The sequence below is a fragment of the Bactrocera dorsalis genome, chromosome 4 (assembly GCF_023373825.1).
Source record: "Bactrocera dorsalis isolate Fly_Bdor chromosome 4, ASM2337382v1, whole genome shotgun sequence".
NCBI lineage: Eukaryota > Metazoa > Arthropoda > Insecta > Diptera > Tephritidae > Bactrocera > Bactrocera dorsalis.
Genome location: NC_064306.1, coordinates 58,406,465 through 58,425,890, shown reverse-complemented (window position 1 = coordinate 58,425,890; position 19,426 = coordinate 58,406,465). Strand labels below are relative to the sequence as shown.

The window sequence follows — 19,426 nt, the reverse complement described above, 5'->3', positions numbered from 1 at the left end:
CCTGATGATAATTTTTCCTCTTCACTTGCTGCAATTGCAACAGCAGACGCACTGGTCTGTAGGCGGGCCATTTAATGGGCAAGGCAGTGATATAAAACAAAATAAAAAGGTCATTCGGCAGGCTAATTGTAATGTTCTTGCATTCGCAACACGTTGCATTGCTACAGCCCAAGCTGCAGCCAACTTGGCTTGATGACACGTGCATCGACTGGCAGAAGGCAGCTGTCAAAAGCAGCAAAGTGACAGAGCAGCAACACTAAGCATTGAATGCTCAGAAAATGTTGATGATTACAAAGACTCAAAGACTGTTGCAACGCATGCAATTTATACAATATGTAGTCTGTGTGGGGCATTCTTTTGTGATGGGGTTTGTGGAAAGTCAAATTTGAGTTTCGAAAATCGAGAAAAAATGGTGTTTGGATATTTTTCGAAATTCTTGAATGCGCGTGTTTTCTTCTGATTTCGTATCATTATGTTACTTAAAAATTAATTATATATTTTCATACTACCATCTGCTCAAGTTTGATTCGAAATTCGACAAAAATATGAAACAATTCACGTATTTTAAAGCAAGTCTCTATTATCGCTTTCAATGCTCGCGCTACCGAGCTAATACGAGTACAAGCACGCTAACGCAGAAACCAATTTTCGAAACGTATGTGATAAGCCTCAGTTTCATGATCTTCAGTGTATTTAGCGACTTTTAGGTTTGTTCAGTAAACCTATCCGAGTCAATTTTGATCATCAGTATGTTTCAATGAAATATAATAAGATTTCTTTGACTCATTTTTATACTTAAATTTCTAATCAAAAGTTTTTAAAATGAAAAGCTATTAATTTAAAACATTAAAAATATAACAGGGTTGCCAGATATTTTAATTTATAATATAGAAAATAAAAATTTGCCGTTGAATAAAATTTTAGACTGGAGATTAAAAATAAGTTCATTAATCAAAAAAAAAAATTTGGAGTTGCCACCTTATCAAATTTAAATTTAATTGAAAATTTTATAATTTCATATCATTTGAAAAGACAGATAACTATTTTTTTAATACTTCGAGATTGTTGGTTACCATAAAAGAGAGTTGCCACATATGTACATATTTACCTTAGAAAATAAAGAAAAGAACATAGGGCCGTTAATAAATATTAATTAAAAATTTTTAAATACCGTGCGAGTTGATTAATAAAAACTATTAGAGTTGCCACCTGACCAAATACAATTTCAATCAAAAATTTAATATTTTTTTTTTTTAATTTGATAATTATTTTTTTTAATACTTCGTGAAGGTTTGGTTACTTAAATACCATGTTGCCACATTTTTTTTTTGAAAGGAAAAAAGTATGGCAGATAGTAAACATGTCTTAAAAAATTTTGAATACAGTTTATTTTTTAAAATAAAGAGGAAACATGAAAATTAAAGGTTATTAATATATAAACATACAAAATTAACAGGGTTGCCAGATATATTAATTTACAAAATATAAAATAAATATTGCGGTTCAATAAAATTTCGGACTTGATATTAACAATAGGTGTGCGTGTTGATCAATACAAAAATTTAGTTTTTTTTGGAGTTGCCACCTGACCAAATACAAATCTTATGGAAATATATTTTCTTGAAAATATTATTAAAAAAGTTTTTAATACTGTTAATTATAAAAAGTAGAAGAAACATAAAGCATACATTTTTTTACAGAGTTGCCACTTAATTTAATTTTTTTTTGAAATATGTAATATCAACATTTACTATATAATGTGAAAACAATTTTTTTTTTATGTAAAAATATCATAAAAAAATTTATTTGAAATACTTACTTTAAAGAAAAATGCACGTAATCTCGTCAAAAATATAATTATACTCCTTAAGCTCCTTTCGAAAACTCTATCAACTTCAAACCATTTCGAAAAAACTTAAGTAATTTTAAATTTCTTATGTCCAAAAGCACACTCAGGGCAAACCGCGTAAAAAAGGAATGCGTCACTCATGAAAAGCACCCATTAAAACACCGTTGCAACATAAAAAAACGAGGCAATTACCGTTTTCCCGACAACAATTTGCATCTGTGACCAACTTCTTTGCACTGCATACAGAACGAAATTAAAAGCACGTTAAATTTGCGCAGAGTCGTCTGATTTAAATGAGTTTCGTATGCAGATTCACACAACGCACACACACACACATGTATGTGGAGCACTGTAAGCGTTGCGTGTGGGAGACTGTAAGATGGGCCATTGCTTCGTACAGGCCGTTGTGGCAATTCGCCTTTATGATTGCCATAAAATTGCGTGCACAGCAACAACAATGCCTACACTTTAAGCAGGCGTTGGATACGTTTACATTGCGCCCATTCATTCTTGTTGCACTGCCAATTCATTTCATTCGTCAAATTACATTTTCCCATTCTCATTTGCAATTATGCTTGACCATTTCACCATTTCATTTGTGTGATCAGCTTTTTGCCCTTTTCTTTCTGCTCTTCAGCTGTGGTTTTAAGCATGTTTGCTGGCGGGCGTGTGTGTGTGTGTGCGTGTGTTTGCATGCAAACAAATACTTCTTGCTGTTTATAAGTTCGTTTGGTGTTTCATTTTCCGACACGTCAACTCATTTTACCTGCCATAATTATAATTTCATCTCATTTTCTCGGCATATTACTTACATGCGCCATTTATGTTGCCACAGAAGCAGTGATTGCTTTTACATTCCAACAGTTTAATGTTAAAGATGTTGATTTTTGATATGGTGGGGTTATTAAACATGATTTTTTCCAACAAAATTTATTAAATTTTGACAAAGTATTACAAAATACGGTAATACTATGAAATTTTCAACCACAGAGCTCGTAACCGGGTTTTTAATAGAGACGCTAAAAAGATAGACCGATAGGGACAGCAAACGACGCCATATTTTTCCTGCTCTTTTGGAATTTCTCTTCAGTAAGGTTTACCATTTTATAATAGAAAGATATACGATCCAACAACGATTCGAAATTATTAAAATTCACTACAGAAATTCGGAGTCAGTATTTTCAACATTAAGAGCTATAATCAGTTGATTATAAAATATATAAACATGTAGCTGAGCAGGGCCATCATAAGTTGGTAACTGAAAGTGGACGGAGTCACTACAAATTTTTAATGACAAAAATACGAAACATATATTTCAAATATGCGAAAGTTAGAATTAAATTTTGGCATAAAAGAACACTGCTGCTTATAATTCGAAAATTTGTTATTTAATTTTCCAATATTATGTAGTGAGAATAGAGTTCAGCAAATCATAAGCGAATATGATTTAATTTGAATAGCAGAAGTAGAAGTGAACGAAAAATTTACCCAGGAAATAGCACAATCATGGAAATAATACGAAGAATCTCGCCAAAAGTGGCTGGAATATTTTGAGGAAACTAAAATAAGCCACCTCAGATGGAAAGCAGAGAACCAGTTTGATTTATTGAATATCAAATTTCTAGAACGCATTCTTGATATGGTCCGAATATTGACGTAAGCAGTTGACCAGTTACATAAAAGTCCCAAAATTGTTTTTAGCAGCTAGATCTGAGTATATAACATTACGACAATTAGAGGGATGGAGAATTTTTTTAGACCATGAATGGGGTATATTAACGTCAGAGTTTCTATAAAGTGCATATAGATGTAATATTAGCGTGATGAGTTAGTGGATTTACAGTCTGTCAAGTAAGAGCGCAGTCGTGTTAATTTATAAAAAAAAGTGTTTTATGAAACTTACAAATTTATATATACATTGTACACATTACAAACAATGATGCAATTTGGTCAATAATATGTCCAGTCACCACCGGCGACGATAATTGTCTGGCATCTCCGAGGCATGCTTTCTACTAATTTGACGGTATATTCTAGTAGCAAGGATCTTTAGATCCGACGAATTTCGTAAGACAACTGTTTCAAAGTGTATGTGCGTCTTCTACGAAACTTCTGTTTAATATATGCCCACACATTTTCAATAGGGTTTGCATATGGCGACTGCGACGGTCAATCCAATGTAACGATGCCAGATTGAATTTTCCACTGAGTACAGAGCTTGCTGCGGTGTTTTGGATCGTTGTCCTCCATCCAATCTTCATTTTTTATGATGAACCATCGTTTGGCATATGGCAGTAAAGCCTTTTTGTAGATTTTTATAATTTTCTCGGCATTTAGGTTGTCAGTAAAGAGGTACAAAGTGCCGAATTCCTGCTTTGAGAAGCAGCCCCAAAGGCGCACCTTTATTCCATGTTTTACGGTCCGTTGAACAAGCCAATTAATGGAAGTTGGCCAGGCTCGCGTGAGAACAGAACGTGCTCATAAAGAACATTAATCAGTGAAAATTAGATGTTCAAAATCTCTATCAACATTCTCATGCGCCCAAACGAGTCGCTTTGTCACAAGCTTTTCAGTCAACAGAGGCTTCTTCATTGTGTTGCGCCATTTCAGATCATGAGTATGAAGAAGAGTTCGGATCGTTTCGCAGGATATATCTAAACCTTTTGCCATTAATTTTGCTTGTCCTTGCCGCAGTGTTAAAGCAGGATTCCGCGAAAACAGATTCACTATACTTTTTCATCTTTTTCGTTCACTTTTCCTATCGAACCACATTCTGGTAAATCATCGACATTTTTAGCCACTATATACGCTGTATACACTTCTGTGCAAATGCCTTCGACTTTCTCATATATTTAGCCGCTGATTGTGACATGTTGGGATCTTTTGGGTGGATGCAATGGAACACAGCTTCGTAGCGCGACGCGTACTTAGCACTCATGGTATTTAACGAGATTCTCTTTCAAAAGATCAACGACAACTGAACCTTTGTTAACAATGCATCAAGGACAAGGCTTCCCTCTATCGACTCGAAAGAAATAAGAGCGAAATCTTTCATTAACTGTGTTAAAGTCGACCACGCTCTTACTTGACAGACTGTATATCAAATGAAGTGGCAAGAAAGACACAGCAATATATTTTCAGTTTGATGTAAATTGTTTATAGGTTTGATGTAAATTGTTTGTAGGTTATGCTTTCAGAATTAGTTATGCAATTAGCTAGTATAAATGCACATGCGGAGGATATTATAGTTCCGGTGCATCCGAAGTTAATTTTTATTTTTGTTAAGATCTAGAGTGGTTAGAAAAACTTTTCAGCCGTACACAAATGTTATTTGGAACTTCCCTGATTATAAGATGATTTTGAGAATATTTTTTGTAGCTTAAACAGTTTTTAATGTGAATAAATAGCACTAATTATAATGTACTTCGAAATTATTATTTTACCAATTTTCCAGTATTATCTTCAATTAATTATATTAACAAATCAATATGACAATAATATTTATATACATATGTTTCAATATTTCTTTAAAAATATGTATACGTATTTTTAGAATATAAAAAAGTTAGCAACTAACATAACAACTTTTCTTCTTCTATTCCTTCTCTTTACAACGCACAGCCGAGTACTACGACAACAATCACTGTCATCCCTGTCACTCGACGTGCGAAACCTGCGATGGACCCACCGAAACGAATTGCCTCTCGTGTCCGCAAAGTCTACTCCTCCAGTCGAGTCGTTGTGTGAGCAGCTGCGACGACGGCTTCTACATGGAGGCGGGCGTGTGCGCCAAGTGCCTGCACACCTGCACACAGTGCGTGTCACGCATGAACTGCACCGCCTGCGCCAAAGGATTGCAGCTGCAGAGCGGCGAGTGTCGCACAACCTGCGCTGATGGGTAATTAATGGGATTTGTCGGAGCGCTCATTAAAGGGCGCTCCACACTGTAGCTGCGCTTGAGCAGCAGGCGTTGCTTGCTGTTGGGGGCGAAGGGATAGTGCGACTTGGTAGATAGGCGATTGTAGGAAATGAGTGGGAAAGCAATTTTCCGCTTGACTTTGATATTATAAAGGCGCCGAAGTTTGTTGCGATTATTGCTTTTCGTCGATGGCGCTGACAAGCTTTGAGATGGCAAAGCGCCGCTTGTGAACGGAGTTGCCTCTGTCTCTCTCAGCCAAACGGTGTTTAACAATTTATGGTAACTTCAAAAGTGCGACGTTAAAACTTTATGTTTCCAGCAAAGCAAGTTGTTGAATTGTTAATGTGTTTTTGTTGTTTTTTTACATTTATTTCATAACTGTTTTTACTTGCCGTGACAAGTGGCAACGCGGCGGAAGTGCTGCTGATTAACGATTCTGTGCACTTTTTGAACTGTTCAAATATTTAAAAGCAACAACAATACAACAAGCAGTGAAACTCAAATTTATAACAACAACAACAAAAATAGTTTATAACAATATCAACATAACGATTGCGTCACCATTAAAAGTTCGTAAGTTGCAGCGCCGCCGTGTCAATGTGTTAACAAGCAGCTGCAGCAGCAACAACAACAACAAGAAGACAACGCTAACTAACTAAAAAACATAACGGTAGAGTGCAAAGAAAACTTAACGACAAGTTTTGCACATTTCCGAACTTCGCACTCATTTCGCTGCTCACCTGCCGAACTTGGCTGCCCCCACCTGCTGCCTCCGCGCACTGCAAACTAAAAATATTGCAATTTAAGATTATTTTTCAGCAAACACTCGTGCTAAAAGTTATATAAATTTTGTTTTTCTTTTCCTCGCCACACTCACTCCCACACATACACACATACACAGCTACTACAGCGACCGTGGCACCTGCGCCAAGTGTTACCTCAGCTGTCACACCTGCAGCGGACCGCGACGCGACCAATGCGTTCAGTGTCCGTTAGGTTGGCAGCTGGCCGGCGGCGAGTGTCACCCGGAGTGTCCGGAGGGTTTCTACAAATCCGAGTTTGGCTGTCAGAAGTGTCATCATTATTGCAAAACTTGCAACGGTAAGTACGCCATTGGCCATTGGCAATTGTTGCAAAGCTGCTTAGCACCAGCTTGTCGCACGTGCCGCGCGCTGACTGAATTGATTTGTTGAATTTCAATTTTTTATGCCGCCACTGCACACATTACTTCAACTTTTTTTGCATTCATTTCTTCTCTTTCACACTCTTTTCATAATTTTATGCCACTCAGGCGCTGGCCCACTCGCCTGCACTTCCTGCCCGCTGCATTTCATGCTCGACGGCGGCCTGTGCATGGAGTGCCTGGGGTCACAGTATTACGACTCGCCCACGCAAACGTGCAAAACCTGCCATGACTCGTGCCGTTCCTGCTCCGGCCCCGGCCAGTACTCGTGCAAAACGTGCGCTTTCCCATTGCATTTGGACCGTTTGAATAATCAATGTGTGCCCTGTTGTCCCACCGATGCGGCACCGGAGGATCAGTCATGCTGTCATTGTGATAAGGATACCGGTAAGTCCATGCAACAGTGTAGACACGCATGTGTGTAGTCCTACTCATTTTCAAAGCGTGCATTGTGTCGTGTGTAATCACACATTCACGCATGTACCGTTATGAGTTCATTAATGCATAATGGCAGCAACTCAGTCGTGTGTTTCTCATTTGCAATTGTTTGATTTTGCAGGCGGCTGCATCAATGCCTCGCCGGCGGGCAAGCGTCGCATCGCCGCCGCTGCGGAGCAACAACAGTTCGGCAGCGCTTACAGTGGCGGCCTGTATGGTGGCTTTTTGGATGAGGATGCGTCCGGTAATGGTGGCAGTTTCTTTTCGCGTATGAGCTCACCGCTGACTGCAATTACGGCTGTTGCAGTGGCCGTCTGTCTGGCGATTGTCACCATTGTTGTGGTCGTTTTTGCTGTGCTACAGGTAAGTGGGGATTTCATTGGCAACTGTGGGTTGTCTAATATTGGTGGGACTAATTAATGTTAGACTTATTTGTTTTATTCAATTATAGAGTAGTTTAGTGTATAACATAGTGTATATTTAATGTACTTCATTGTCAGCTGTACACCCATATTCCCGGAGCTTATTAGAAAAAACCAAGTATTCATATAGAAATACGAAGGTTCAAGCGCCTGTATGTTCATAGATATAAAAGAATTTAATTAAACAGAAAGTATTCGCCAACTCCGAATAGTCTCATCTTAACCTTATGCCGCTCTTATCACACTACTCAACAAATCTGCTGGAAAAATTTGCGGCTGATGTGCTTAAAGGTCTGTGGGGTATTTGTGGTGTCCAGATCATGATTATTTGAGTTAAAAAATTTTGAGTTTTCTATTAGTTTTTATTGTTGTTGTAGTGGCCGTGTTGACAACACTTGACCGGAAAAAAATCCGGTTCCGTTCTGCTTACGCAGACCCGCGTGGGGATGGTACAGCTTTTAGTGTAGCTTGGTGGTTTGACCTCTAAACCCCTTGACTACAACAAACAAGTCCTATGTTTTAGAGGGTTTGACTATCATTTGCAGCCCAAAATTAGCTAGAAACAACCTCAAGTATCTTAGCCGCAAATGACTGTAAACTATTGTTATTATTCCCTCATCGTCAGTACTTAGGTTGCCTTGTATATTTTGGGATTAAAAAAAAATATATAATCATCAAAAACCGTTTTAGTAGTTTTCAAAGTATTCTCCATTCAGATCTATATACTTTTGCAATCTTTTGAACCCACTGTCGAAGCACCTTTGCCACTCTGATTGAGGTATCTCTAAAACATTCATTCTGAATGCATTAACTGCCTATTCAAGTATCGCAAAACGTACACCTTTTAGATTATTTTTTACGTACGGGAAGAAAAAGAAGTCATTCAGTGGCAAGTTAGAACCACTTGGTGTATGGCTCATCAAATCTATGTTTTAAGTGCTGAAAAATGCAATTGTTTTAGTCGATGTTTGAGAGCTAACTTTATTGTGATGAAGAATGATCCGTCTTCAGCGGTTGGTTTTTTTAATTTCTTGACAGGCAACTGGCAAACAAATGATTATATACCACTCAGAATTCACTGTTCTGAATTGTTCTAGTGGTATGGTTGCGACAAGTCTAATTTTTCTACAAAAAACAGGCAAGCAAATGGCTTTCGTGCGCGAACAACTTATGTTAGATTCAGCTCATCTGGAAACACCCATACAGTTGACTGCTTTCTACTTTCTAGCCTATACGCGAAATCCACGTTTCATCATCTCTTACGATTTCATAGACGTGTTTTGAAGCAACTCTATCCTATTTAGTTAACACTTCTCTCGACCAATCGACACGAGCAAATTGTGTGGGATCCAACATAAAGACATTTTTTTCTTATAGTCAAATGTTCATGCAACATTGAACCCGTGCTACTCCTACTAATGCCAAGAGTTGTCTCACGAGAGGTGACACGACATTCCTGCAATATCAGTTTGTCAATAGTTTCCGGAATAACCACTGATTTGTAACGACCATAAAGAAATTCGTCTTGGAGTGAACTCCGACTTTTCATTGAGCTCATCAAGCGAATATTTGTTGGCTATTCAGAAGATACTTGTTCTAAGACCGGAAGTGGTAAACTGCTTGAGCCATATGTCAAGAAATGTGGCCATTACCTCGCTTAAAAAACTTTCCTCACTTGCGTGAACTTCTACACCTGACTCCATGCTTAAACTCGATTATAACCGCAAAAGCGATGTCAATGCCAATAAAGAAGAAAAAGGTCTACAACTTAGACTGGATTCACTATACCATCAACATACACTGGTCCTTAATGGAGTTTCATCGCCAAAAATTGAATTAAATTCATCGTTCTGTTCAGTTGCTTAATTAACCCAAGTCGATAGTTTTAAAACATAATCGCTCGAAAAAGTTTAGGATTGCATTCCATTTTTTGGTTGAGTGGAATATTTGAAGTTACTGTAAACAACATAAGTAGCAGCCGTATGTCGAAATGTCTGAGTATGCATACCCTCAAAAATGTCAAAATTTTCGATAAAGTTGCCAATAGCCATTTTGCAACATCAGTGCTGCCCAATCCTGAAATATAAATGGCAACTTACGTAAAAATCTAAATATAATAAATCACAAGCGCCCAATGAACATTTTAATGCAATTCGTAAAACTTTCGCACCAATCTGCAGTCTTGTTTGCAGTTGAAATATTTGATTTCTTAAAAAAGCTGAGCTTCTTCTACTTTTTTGAACATTTATACGATATCGAAGCCATTTTACTAAAAATCAATGAGAATTCCGCCTAAAGAATTTTTTTTTTAAATTACTGATTTGAAGACCTTGGAACCTAGGATTCTTCAACTAAAACTTTTGTTATAACAGCTTTGATAGTAAAATCATTTAATAATAACTGAAGTTACTTGAGTCTATCTCTTTCTCGTTCACTCTCTCTCTCTAATACTTACCATATATCTATCAATTAAGAAAGACAGAGCTGTTGGCTCCGAAGCTTTTATCTATATATACCAGTTTACCTAACCGGAACGGTCCAGAATTTTTAATTTGGTGAACTAATATTCCACTAAAATCTTAAGCTATATGAATTATCTTTCATTGTATCTCCATTCAAATTAAAAGGCATTCCTTTCCCTTCCCTTTCCTTTACAAGGCATTTATGATTTCTTTCAAATACTTTAAAAAATCTCCAAAATCCAACCTAAAACCCTGATTTTCATTACTTTCCATTACTATCCCCTCACACCAGCGTCTACCCAGCGGTAAAATATTCCCACACACCGCTCTTAATATCATTGAAATTCAAAAGTCATTTAATATTTTCAATTTCAATTCACTAAAGCATATGTATTTACGAAATGCATATTTTTTGTATTCATTTATTTATGCAAATTCTTTCAAATACTAACAATTGCCAACAATTGTTGGTGTAGCAGCGAGACTGGCGCAGAAATTAATATGCGAAAATATATTCAATTTTCAACAGCTGCTCTAATCTGCGAATGCTTTCATTTCCTTACCGGCGGAACTGTGAAAGTGTGTGTGTGAATGTGAATGAGTGTAAGTGACTGTGTGTGAAAATGTGAGCAACAGACAAAGTGACTGTTTGTGGCTGGGTGTGTCTGGGTGACTGTATGTGTATATACATATATGTATGTATATGTGTCGCTACGTTTCTTTTTTTTTTGTATTTGAACAAACTCGTAAATAAATGAGAATAAAATATGCGTTTGATAATGAAAAAACGATAGGTTGAAAATAGTAAAAAATAGATGTTTAATCGGTGATTTAGGTCGAGGGTGAACAAATATTTAGATAAATTTTTCAATATTAAAATAATAGTATAAGTTAGTGATAATAATTTAAGCGAATATATTGAAAATATGAGAGCTTTTATTAGTTCAACCAAATTGATAGCAAACGTGTCAGCGTTTAATTAAAGTTTTATGACAGGGTGCGCTATATTTTAAATCAATATGGAATAATTAAATAATCTTTACTTTAATAATCGATTCGAACTCATATCATATCGAAACAACGTACCAAAAGAAATATTGTTTAAATTGAACTTGGTCGCTCAATAATTACTGAACAAAAAATCCATTTGGTATTCAGAAAATGCCATGGAATAACCAAGAAAGGGCTGTTGTATTCGGCATTTACCCAAAACCATCGTGAGCCCATATTTTTTCTGCTTGAAAATACATGCAAAAGATAATCATAGTTACTGATTTCAACGCAATGACCTTCTGACTCAGTATACATATTTCTCGTCCTCAACAAAGTTCACCTTTCAACTGTTGTAGGAGTTCTAACTACGCACTGCCCGATAGGGAGCCTAATATATAGCTCAAGCAGCTCACGTCTTCTGATCTTAGATCAAGTTTTCTCTGGGTAGCTAAAAAAACATCTGTTTGAAAGCGAGCTAAAGTGAGAAGGCGAAACATCCACTCACCAGCGCTCAACAGATGGGTTTGGAACCCGCCACGAAAAAACATACCCAATGAAAGGAATACAACAGCCTCGGATGCCAACCGTGTTAGGGATAACGATTTGAGGGCTTGCATCTAGAATGTCCGGTCCCTTAATTGGGAAGGAGCCGCTGCACAGCCTCGATAGAGTGAAGGCTGACATCTCTACCTTGCAAGAAATGCAATGGACGTGGCAAGGAGTGTGGTAGGTCCTTGTGGCATTTATTACAGTAGCTATTTAAATAAATGCAAATTCGGTGTAGATTCGTGGTGGCAAAAAGACCGCCGAGTCCCGTCATTCACCCTGGTGGAAGAATGTCTAGCCACAATCCGCATCAAAGTGAAGTTCTTAAACATATCGCCGATTTGCCTCCCCGCTCTGATGGAGTAAAAAAACGGCCAAATTTTCCTTCAAACTTGGTATTCGCGACTTTAACGCCAAGGTGGCCAATGAAAGTATCTTTGGCACAACGATCGGTAAATTCAGCGTTCATGATGAAACATCCTCAAACTTCGCCGGGTACTGAATTCGAGTATAGGAAAATTCATCAAGCTACCTGTCTGTCTCCGGATCGAAAAGTCACCAACCGGATCGCTCATGTTATGATAGACATAGGACATGTTGACAGTGTTTTAGTCATGCATACACTTCGAGGCCATAACACTGATACGAACCATCATATTTTGTGCAACCGCATCAGTGCAGAAAAAAACGCACGTCAACAAACGCTAGGAAGGTTCGACATCGAGAAGCTGCAGTCTACTCGACTTGCACTGACCCTGTAAAGTATATAGTATAAGTAGGTGATCAGAGGGTTGAGCTGAGTCGATTTAGCCATGTCCGTCTAGTCTCTCAATTTTCCAGATGTCGATCTTGAAATTTTGCACACATTTTTTGCTCCTCAAAGAACTGTTCGTTTACCGGAATCGCCAATATCGAGCCACTATATCAGATAGATTTCAGACAAAAGATCGGAACCAAATGCTTGTATAGAATTTTCACGAAATGTGGCATAAATAGTTATCAACAACAGCGGTATAAGCTGTAAAGAAATTTTCTAGATCGGAGCGCTATATCATATAGCTGTTATATAAACTGATCGATCGAAATCATGTCCTTGTATGGAAAATTTTTTTATTTGCCAAAATATCTCAACGAAATGTGGCACAGATTTTTACCCGAAGTTGTGCCACTGTTTGCTAATATATTATTCAGATTGGATCACTATAACTTATAACTGTCATACAAGCTGATGTATGAACTTGAAATTCTGATATGGCAAACTGTTAGACTTGTGGAGGGTATTACAGCTTCGATGCAACCGAAGTCAATGTTTTTTCATATTCCAAAATTATTCATTACCTTCATATACAATTATAAAAGCTTAAGCACCCTGTATTTCTAAATAATCATGTGCTGCTGGAGGACTTTTCGCTTCTTTATATCTGATTTCGCTTGATAAATAAATAAGTAAATGCTAAAAATAACAAAAACAAGCTATGATTTCAGTGGCATATTTACAGGCGTTTGAAATCAGAGCTGCTGTTGAGTGTCAAATAAACACCAAATATATCTAAAAGCTGAACGAAATTTTGCGAACGGCAAAGCATAAAATTAACAAAACACTAAGCATTCGCAGTCATATATATATACGCACATATATATAATATAATATCTAACGGTCTTCATCAAAATATGTATTTGCGCAAAACGTGACAACTTAACAAGGACATCGACACCGCTGCACGCATTTACAGTAATTTATTTCGCCCCGCAGTCAAATATGATTACCAACGTCGTGAAGAGAATTGCTGGAAAATGATATTGGAAAAATAAATTTCGGTTGGTTTCTGACTGACGGCGAAAATGCGCATAAAATCAGCGAACGCAGAGGCAGGTCCATTCGCTGCCGTTTCTACAGCGCCTTAAGTTGTTCAAATAAAATTGAGTGCGTAAAGCGTTGGCAGCGTGCTCAAAGCGCCAAGCAATGAATACAAGACGAAGAACGTGTGGTCCGAAAATCAAATTTTGCCAGACACCGAGCAGCAAAAGTCGACGACGAAATGACAAGAAGCCAAATTCGAAGCAGTAAAAGCAAAATCTATGCAAATACAAGTGTAATAAATTTATCGAATAAAAGTGAAAATGCGCGTGTTTTCCTGTTCATGATTGCTGCGTGCTTTCTAACGCCGTTGTTGTCTCGAAAGAGCGCTTCGGCACAACCGCAGCCAACTTAGTGCCGCAAGCATAAATATGCTGCCGTGCTATCTGCTGCTGTATATGGCGATGGCCAGCACTTCGACTGCGCATAATTGACGGAATTTACGTCGCCTGCGGCGGTACAACAAAAAATTATCAGAAAGCTTGTTATAGCAGGAAATTTCGATCAATTTAAGTACGGCAATATTTGGCGTCACAATTTTTATCTTAGAACATGCTATATCCTCATGAGTAATACGATACCACCAAGTCATCAAATGACTTAAATAAATCGAACGCCTCCAGCGAGTATATTTATTCAAAACACCTTCAATATACAAATCATACTTGACGCTCACGCTTTCGTTTGCCACATAAATTGCTCATCGCCAACATTTAACGTTGATTATGGAAAAGTCGTAAATTCTCACCATTTCCGTAGCTTTCGTGCGACACTTCTCTCATTCGGCAGCAATCTGCTTGTAAAATGGTGTGCGGTGAGGCCGCATTTCGTGGAAATTGTTGTTTATTATTAGATTTTGCTGGCAGTAAAGGTCAAGGCCGTCGGGCAATCGTTGGCTACGCAAATTTAATAGCAAGTCAACGACAAACTGTTATAGATAACTCAATTGATATTTATTTACTTTTAATAGGCGGGGAAGTTTATGCCAATATTCGATTGAACAATAAAATATGTATGAATGTAGCTTATGGCATGGAAGTTAGAGAAGATGATAATAATAAACGGTATTATGAATATTCGAGAAATGAATAAGAGTTTCAGTGAATTTAAATTACTGATTTTTTTTATTTATTTCAAATAAATTAAAAAAAAAAAATATTCAATTGGTTTGGAGTCATTTTATTGATTTTGTTCATTTTGAAATGCAAAATATCACTGATTATGTTTTAGTGTAAGTTTAAATGAAAACATTTTCAGGGAAAACGCAATTATAATATTGCCAACTTTCCAAAACAAAAAAAATCAAAAACACAATAGAACACAATAAATTAATTTCATAGCAACAATCTTTCGCTTCAGACTTAAAACAATTTATATAATTTTTTTTCTATGCATACATTGTTTTTTGGATTGTGTCAGCTAATATTCTTTTAGACTCACTTTACAATCGATAAACACTGAATGCAGAAAAACACAGCCATTAATTTGTTCAGTATGAGCCAGACATGAATTTCATAATATGCATTGGAATAGCAATGCCGCCAACAGTCAAAAATTTATTATACCTAGCCACGATTTTTTTGGTTCAGGCGCTATAACTTTGCTACAGATCACATCACATGATAAAATACGTAGCTTACGATTTTTTAAAGGATACAGACAAACATGTATTTAATATATTCATATACATATGTACATGTGCATTATAGCGTGTCGATTTACAGGAAGCAAAAAAAAAACGGAAGAATCACGTAAATATTCTACGAATAATTCCGAACCATTTTGCCGTAGAGATCATGGGTCTAAAACCGATTTCGAGCGAAGTTTAAATTTTAAATTTTTAAGGCGAAATTTTTTAAGGATCAAAAAATTTTGTTCTTCTGTTTTTGAGATATTCGAATGAAATTTAATAATTAGGTACTTCTTGATATTTTGTTGATCAGTTGTCAGAATCGGTCAGATCGGAAAACTATATCACATATCTCCCATACAACCAATTATACAGATTATTTAAAATTCGCCTTAAAAATCGCTGGCTAGATTAGACCCATAATCTATTAAGCAAAGTTGTTCAAAATTATCCGCAGAATGATTCACGCATACGCCATTGTATAGAAGAAAGTCGATCCGCTCTAAAGTAGATATATAGATAAACAGCTGACCACGATTTGATAAATGTTATTTTTTTTGCATTGATACAAGTATTTCTCTATATTTGAATATATTTATAATATTTTTAATAATAATTAATTTTGTGAATATTCCCAATATTTCAATAATAATTCAATTATTTGAAGTACAGCAAAATTAAAAGAAAACAAGGACCAATCATTGATGAGCTATAAATGGTATAACATTGGTGGCCTTCTAGTACATAGATACCGGACTTCATTTTCTCACAATATTCTTAATGTTGAACATTTGTTCTCTTCGTGAATAAATTAAGCTAACCAAACTATATTTTTGAATATCTTTAGGTTTACTCGATATGTGGTTTATCATTTTCAATTAATTAGTAATTCGTAGGCCCTTATGTTTCAGGTAGTATGTACTCCTCTCTTCTTATTAGGTATCATCAATTTTATTTACACTATCCAGAAATGCTCATTTATGCTTAATTCAAATTTATACTCAATTTAAATCAGAAATGAAGATCCCGGAAATGAAGACAGGATTGGGGATATTTAATCAACGTGTTTATGAATAAAGTAAATCACACTTATCTCGCGAATGCAGATGATTGATTGATATTAATTTCTTATCATTTTCTTCCCATTGCGTTCTCAAATAGCTTAGCCAGTTTGTTCGATGAAGGTTTGAGTCTATTTATCTAAACTCAAACTTCAGACAATTTTTTTCTAAGTGATCATTTTCATCTTTTAAACAATTTACGAAAACTTAAAACACTCTATATCTACCCTAATTTTTCTGCTTTCCACTATAGAGTTAAGTAATCATAGATTTCAACGTTTCTTTTCTGTGGTCGACAAATCAAATAGTCAAAACATTTTAACAATCGCATTCAATATTGAGTTTTGAACTTATATGCTCTTAAAGTTGTCGACTTACATTGTTCTTTACTTTACTTGGGTACAACCACTTGCCAAACCATTTCATCTGAATTTTGCTATTTTTTGTACTGCAACAAAGTTGATCAGTCCATATGGTTACTGGAGGTTTAATGATGACCACGCTCTTCTTTCTTTAGCTTTGGCAAACATGAGATGACAGAACTATACACATGTAAATCCGCTTGAACCACTAATGCAGGGGCTTTTATTCGGACTCGGAGCTTCATCCCGAAGCAAGAGTCACTTTTCTCTGAAAATTCACAAGTTTGGAAAATACGACAACAATAACCGACATCATTGTTGTCATAAAATATGCAATGATTAGCAACTAATTCATTTTAAAATGACACGCAAATATTGTAATTTTAAATTCTTTAGCAATAAAGCTAAACACAACGATGAATTTCCGATTCCGCTGTCAGTCATGCAAAGAAGGACACATATAATTATGTATATGTACACTAGGGTATGCTTTATTTCACAAAATATGTTTGTTTTTGTTTGCAAACGCAACCTGAAGGAACAGTTTTTGCCTTAAAAAGGATTTAATCGAAGCAAATGCTATATTTTCAATTTATACCGCGGCTGGATCATATTTCTCTTCTCATATATATAATATGGGATTTTTGGAAATTTCGCAAAGATTTTGCTCTCTAAAGCAAATAAGTCTACAACTTTGAAAAATTGATAATTGATTGAACTTTCAGTTCTACTAAAAAGCTCTAAATAATTATTTATACAATTACTCATTCATTTCTGTAAAAGTTAAAGCCAATTACAGCTTTGCATCAATTATCCAATATTCATATGGTACACCATGACGTATGAGTAACAAATAATGTGTAAATAACTTTATGAATGCCCAGGTCATTTGACGTATGACTTTCACTGCGTGTAACTTTTGGGAACAATTTTATGAAAAAAATCATTCAGACTTTTTTTTATAGAGCAGAAAATTTTGTATTAGAATATTGCACCTTTAAAGTGGTGGCTATGAAAAAGATCCAAAAATATCGAGTTGTGTATAAGTATGCATGGGAGAAGTAAAGTGATCTAAACTCATTGAAAGTAAAGAGCCTTATATCCTTGTTTTTATAGCAAACACTAAAATTACGGAGAGCGTTAAAAAAAATCGTTCTGAGGAAATAACGAGCACCCTAATGTACATGTATGCATATATATTTCAGTAAAAGTATGTATCTCTGTACAACTATGCACAGTTATAAATAACTAAACACGCAGTCAAAAGTAAATTGCTTGAAAAGTACTTGTCAATTTAATGATGAACGTTGTTGTTGCTGGTGACAAAGCGGCGCCATCAATTCGTCATGCTTACGAGTGAATGAACACATCCGCCGATTTGTATGTGCTGTTGTTGTTGTTGTCTACTTGTACTTGTACATAAGAAAGCGGATATGCTTTATCCTTTGAACAAGAAAAAAGAGGAAAAAGGCCGCGATGCAGCGGATCGAATGGTAAATGAGTGAGATACCGGCAAGAGCAATAACAAATGGGAAGCTATAAAAGCGGCGGAAGCCAAGTGCTGGAAAAACACGAGCACGGTTAGGCAAAGCGGTGCCACCAGGTTCTAGTTTCACATGTTTGAATTGTGTATGTTACTCTACAACTTTATTTATATATACATATGTATATTATATATACATATGTATGTGTATGTACACTTTTGCATATATGTATGCTTTGTTGATATAGCAGTATATATGTGCGTGTGTGTGTTGGTGAGCGCTCAGCGATGCGGGCCACGTATTTAGCGAAATGACACGCTTAAATATCTCTGCACTGTAAAATTCAAAACAAATAAATGGTTTACCGCTGTGCCTTTGACGGCGCGCTTACGTAATCCTATTTACCCCTTTTTCTGGCGCGACCCATCAAACTTTTATGAGCGCACCAACACACGCACACTGAGATATATAAGCAAGTGAAGTGCTTTTGCTGAGCCTATACGCGCTTTGTGCGGTCGCAAGCCGACTATAGACTCATACTTGTGTGTGCATGTGTGTGTCTGCTCGCTGGCTTAGGCACACGCTAACGCTTCGCTTACCTCGAAGTTGTGCCCCTGCCCACCGCTAAGCCACTCCTCACCAGCACACATGGCTATTTTGCATGGCCTACCGCATACTTCACTGCACACACACACACATACATGCTTGCCTGTACTTGTAAATATGCGCTTAGCTGTCGTAAGCACATGTGTGTGGCTGTGTGCATGCTTACGACCGTTTAGGCGCCCCGTAAGCGCGCAGATATTTGGTTTATTGCCATTTTATTGGTATGGTTGAGCGCACAAAACCAGAAAGTTAAACAACGAAACAGGATTACGAGCAACATAAATGCTTGCTTACATATGTATGTACACACATCTGTGTGCGTGTGTATTTACGAATAACAAACATTGACTTACAAACATAAAACGTGTGCAAATAAGCGTTTGTATGTATGTGCGTATAAGTGTTGGCCATAAAAGTGGTGTATATACATATATATGTGTGTGTGTCCATATAAATATATATGTAAATATATACATATATGTATGTGTCTAACTCCGTTGAAGCATGTTTGTATTTATGTACACCCATTTGCATGTGTGTTTGTATATGTGCAGCGCAAAGCAATTTTCCACCAATAGCCATTGAAAAATTGCTTGTCGTTTAGCGTCTGCTA

At 36.5% G+C, this 19,426-nt stretch overlaps 1 protein-coding gene across 8 annotated transcripts in view; it reads left to right on the top strand.

Moving 5' to 3' along the window:
* LOC105225696 (furin-like protease 2) overlaps positions 1-19,426 on the top strand; it is a 725,052-nt gene that overhangs the window by 694,980 nt on the left and 10,646 nt on the right. For all 8 annotated transcript variants that reach the window (XM_049455566.1, XM_049455565.1, XM_049455568.1 and 5 more), the window contains 4 exons: positions 5,471-5,747; positions 6,670-6,869; positions 7,060-7,338; positions 7,511-7,752. In XM_049455566.1, the coding sequence (XP_049311523.1) occupies positions 5,471-5,747; positions 6,670-6,869; positions 7,060-7,338; positions 7,511-7,752 (998 nt within the window). The remainder of the gene's footprint in view (positions 1-5,470; positions 5,748-6,669; positions 6,870-7,059; positions 7,339-7,510; positions 7,753-19,426) is intronic.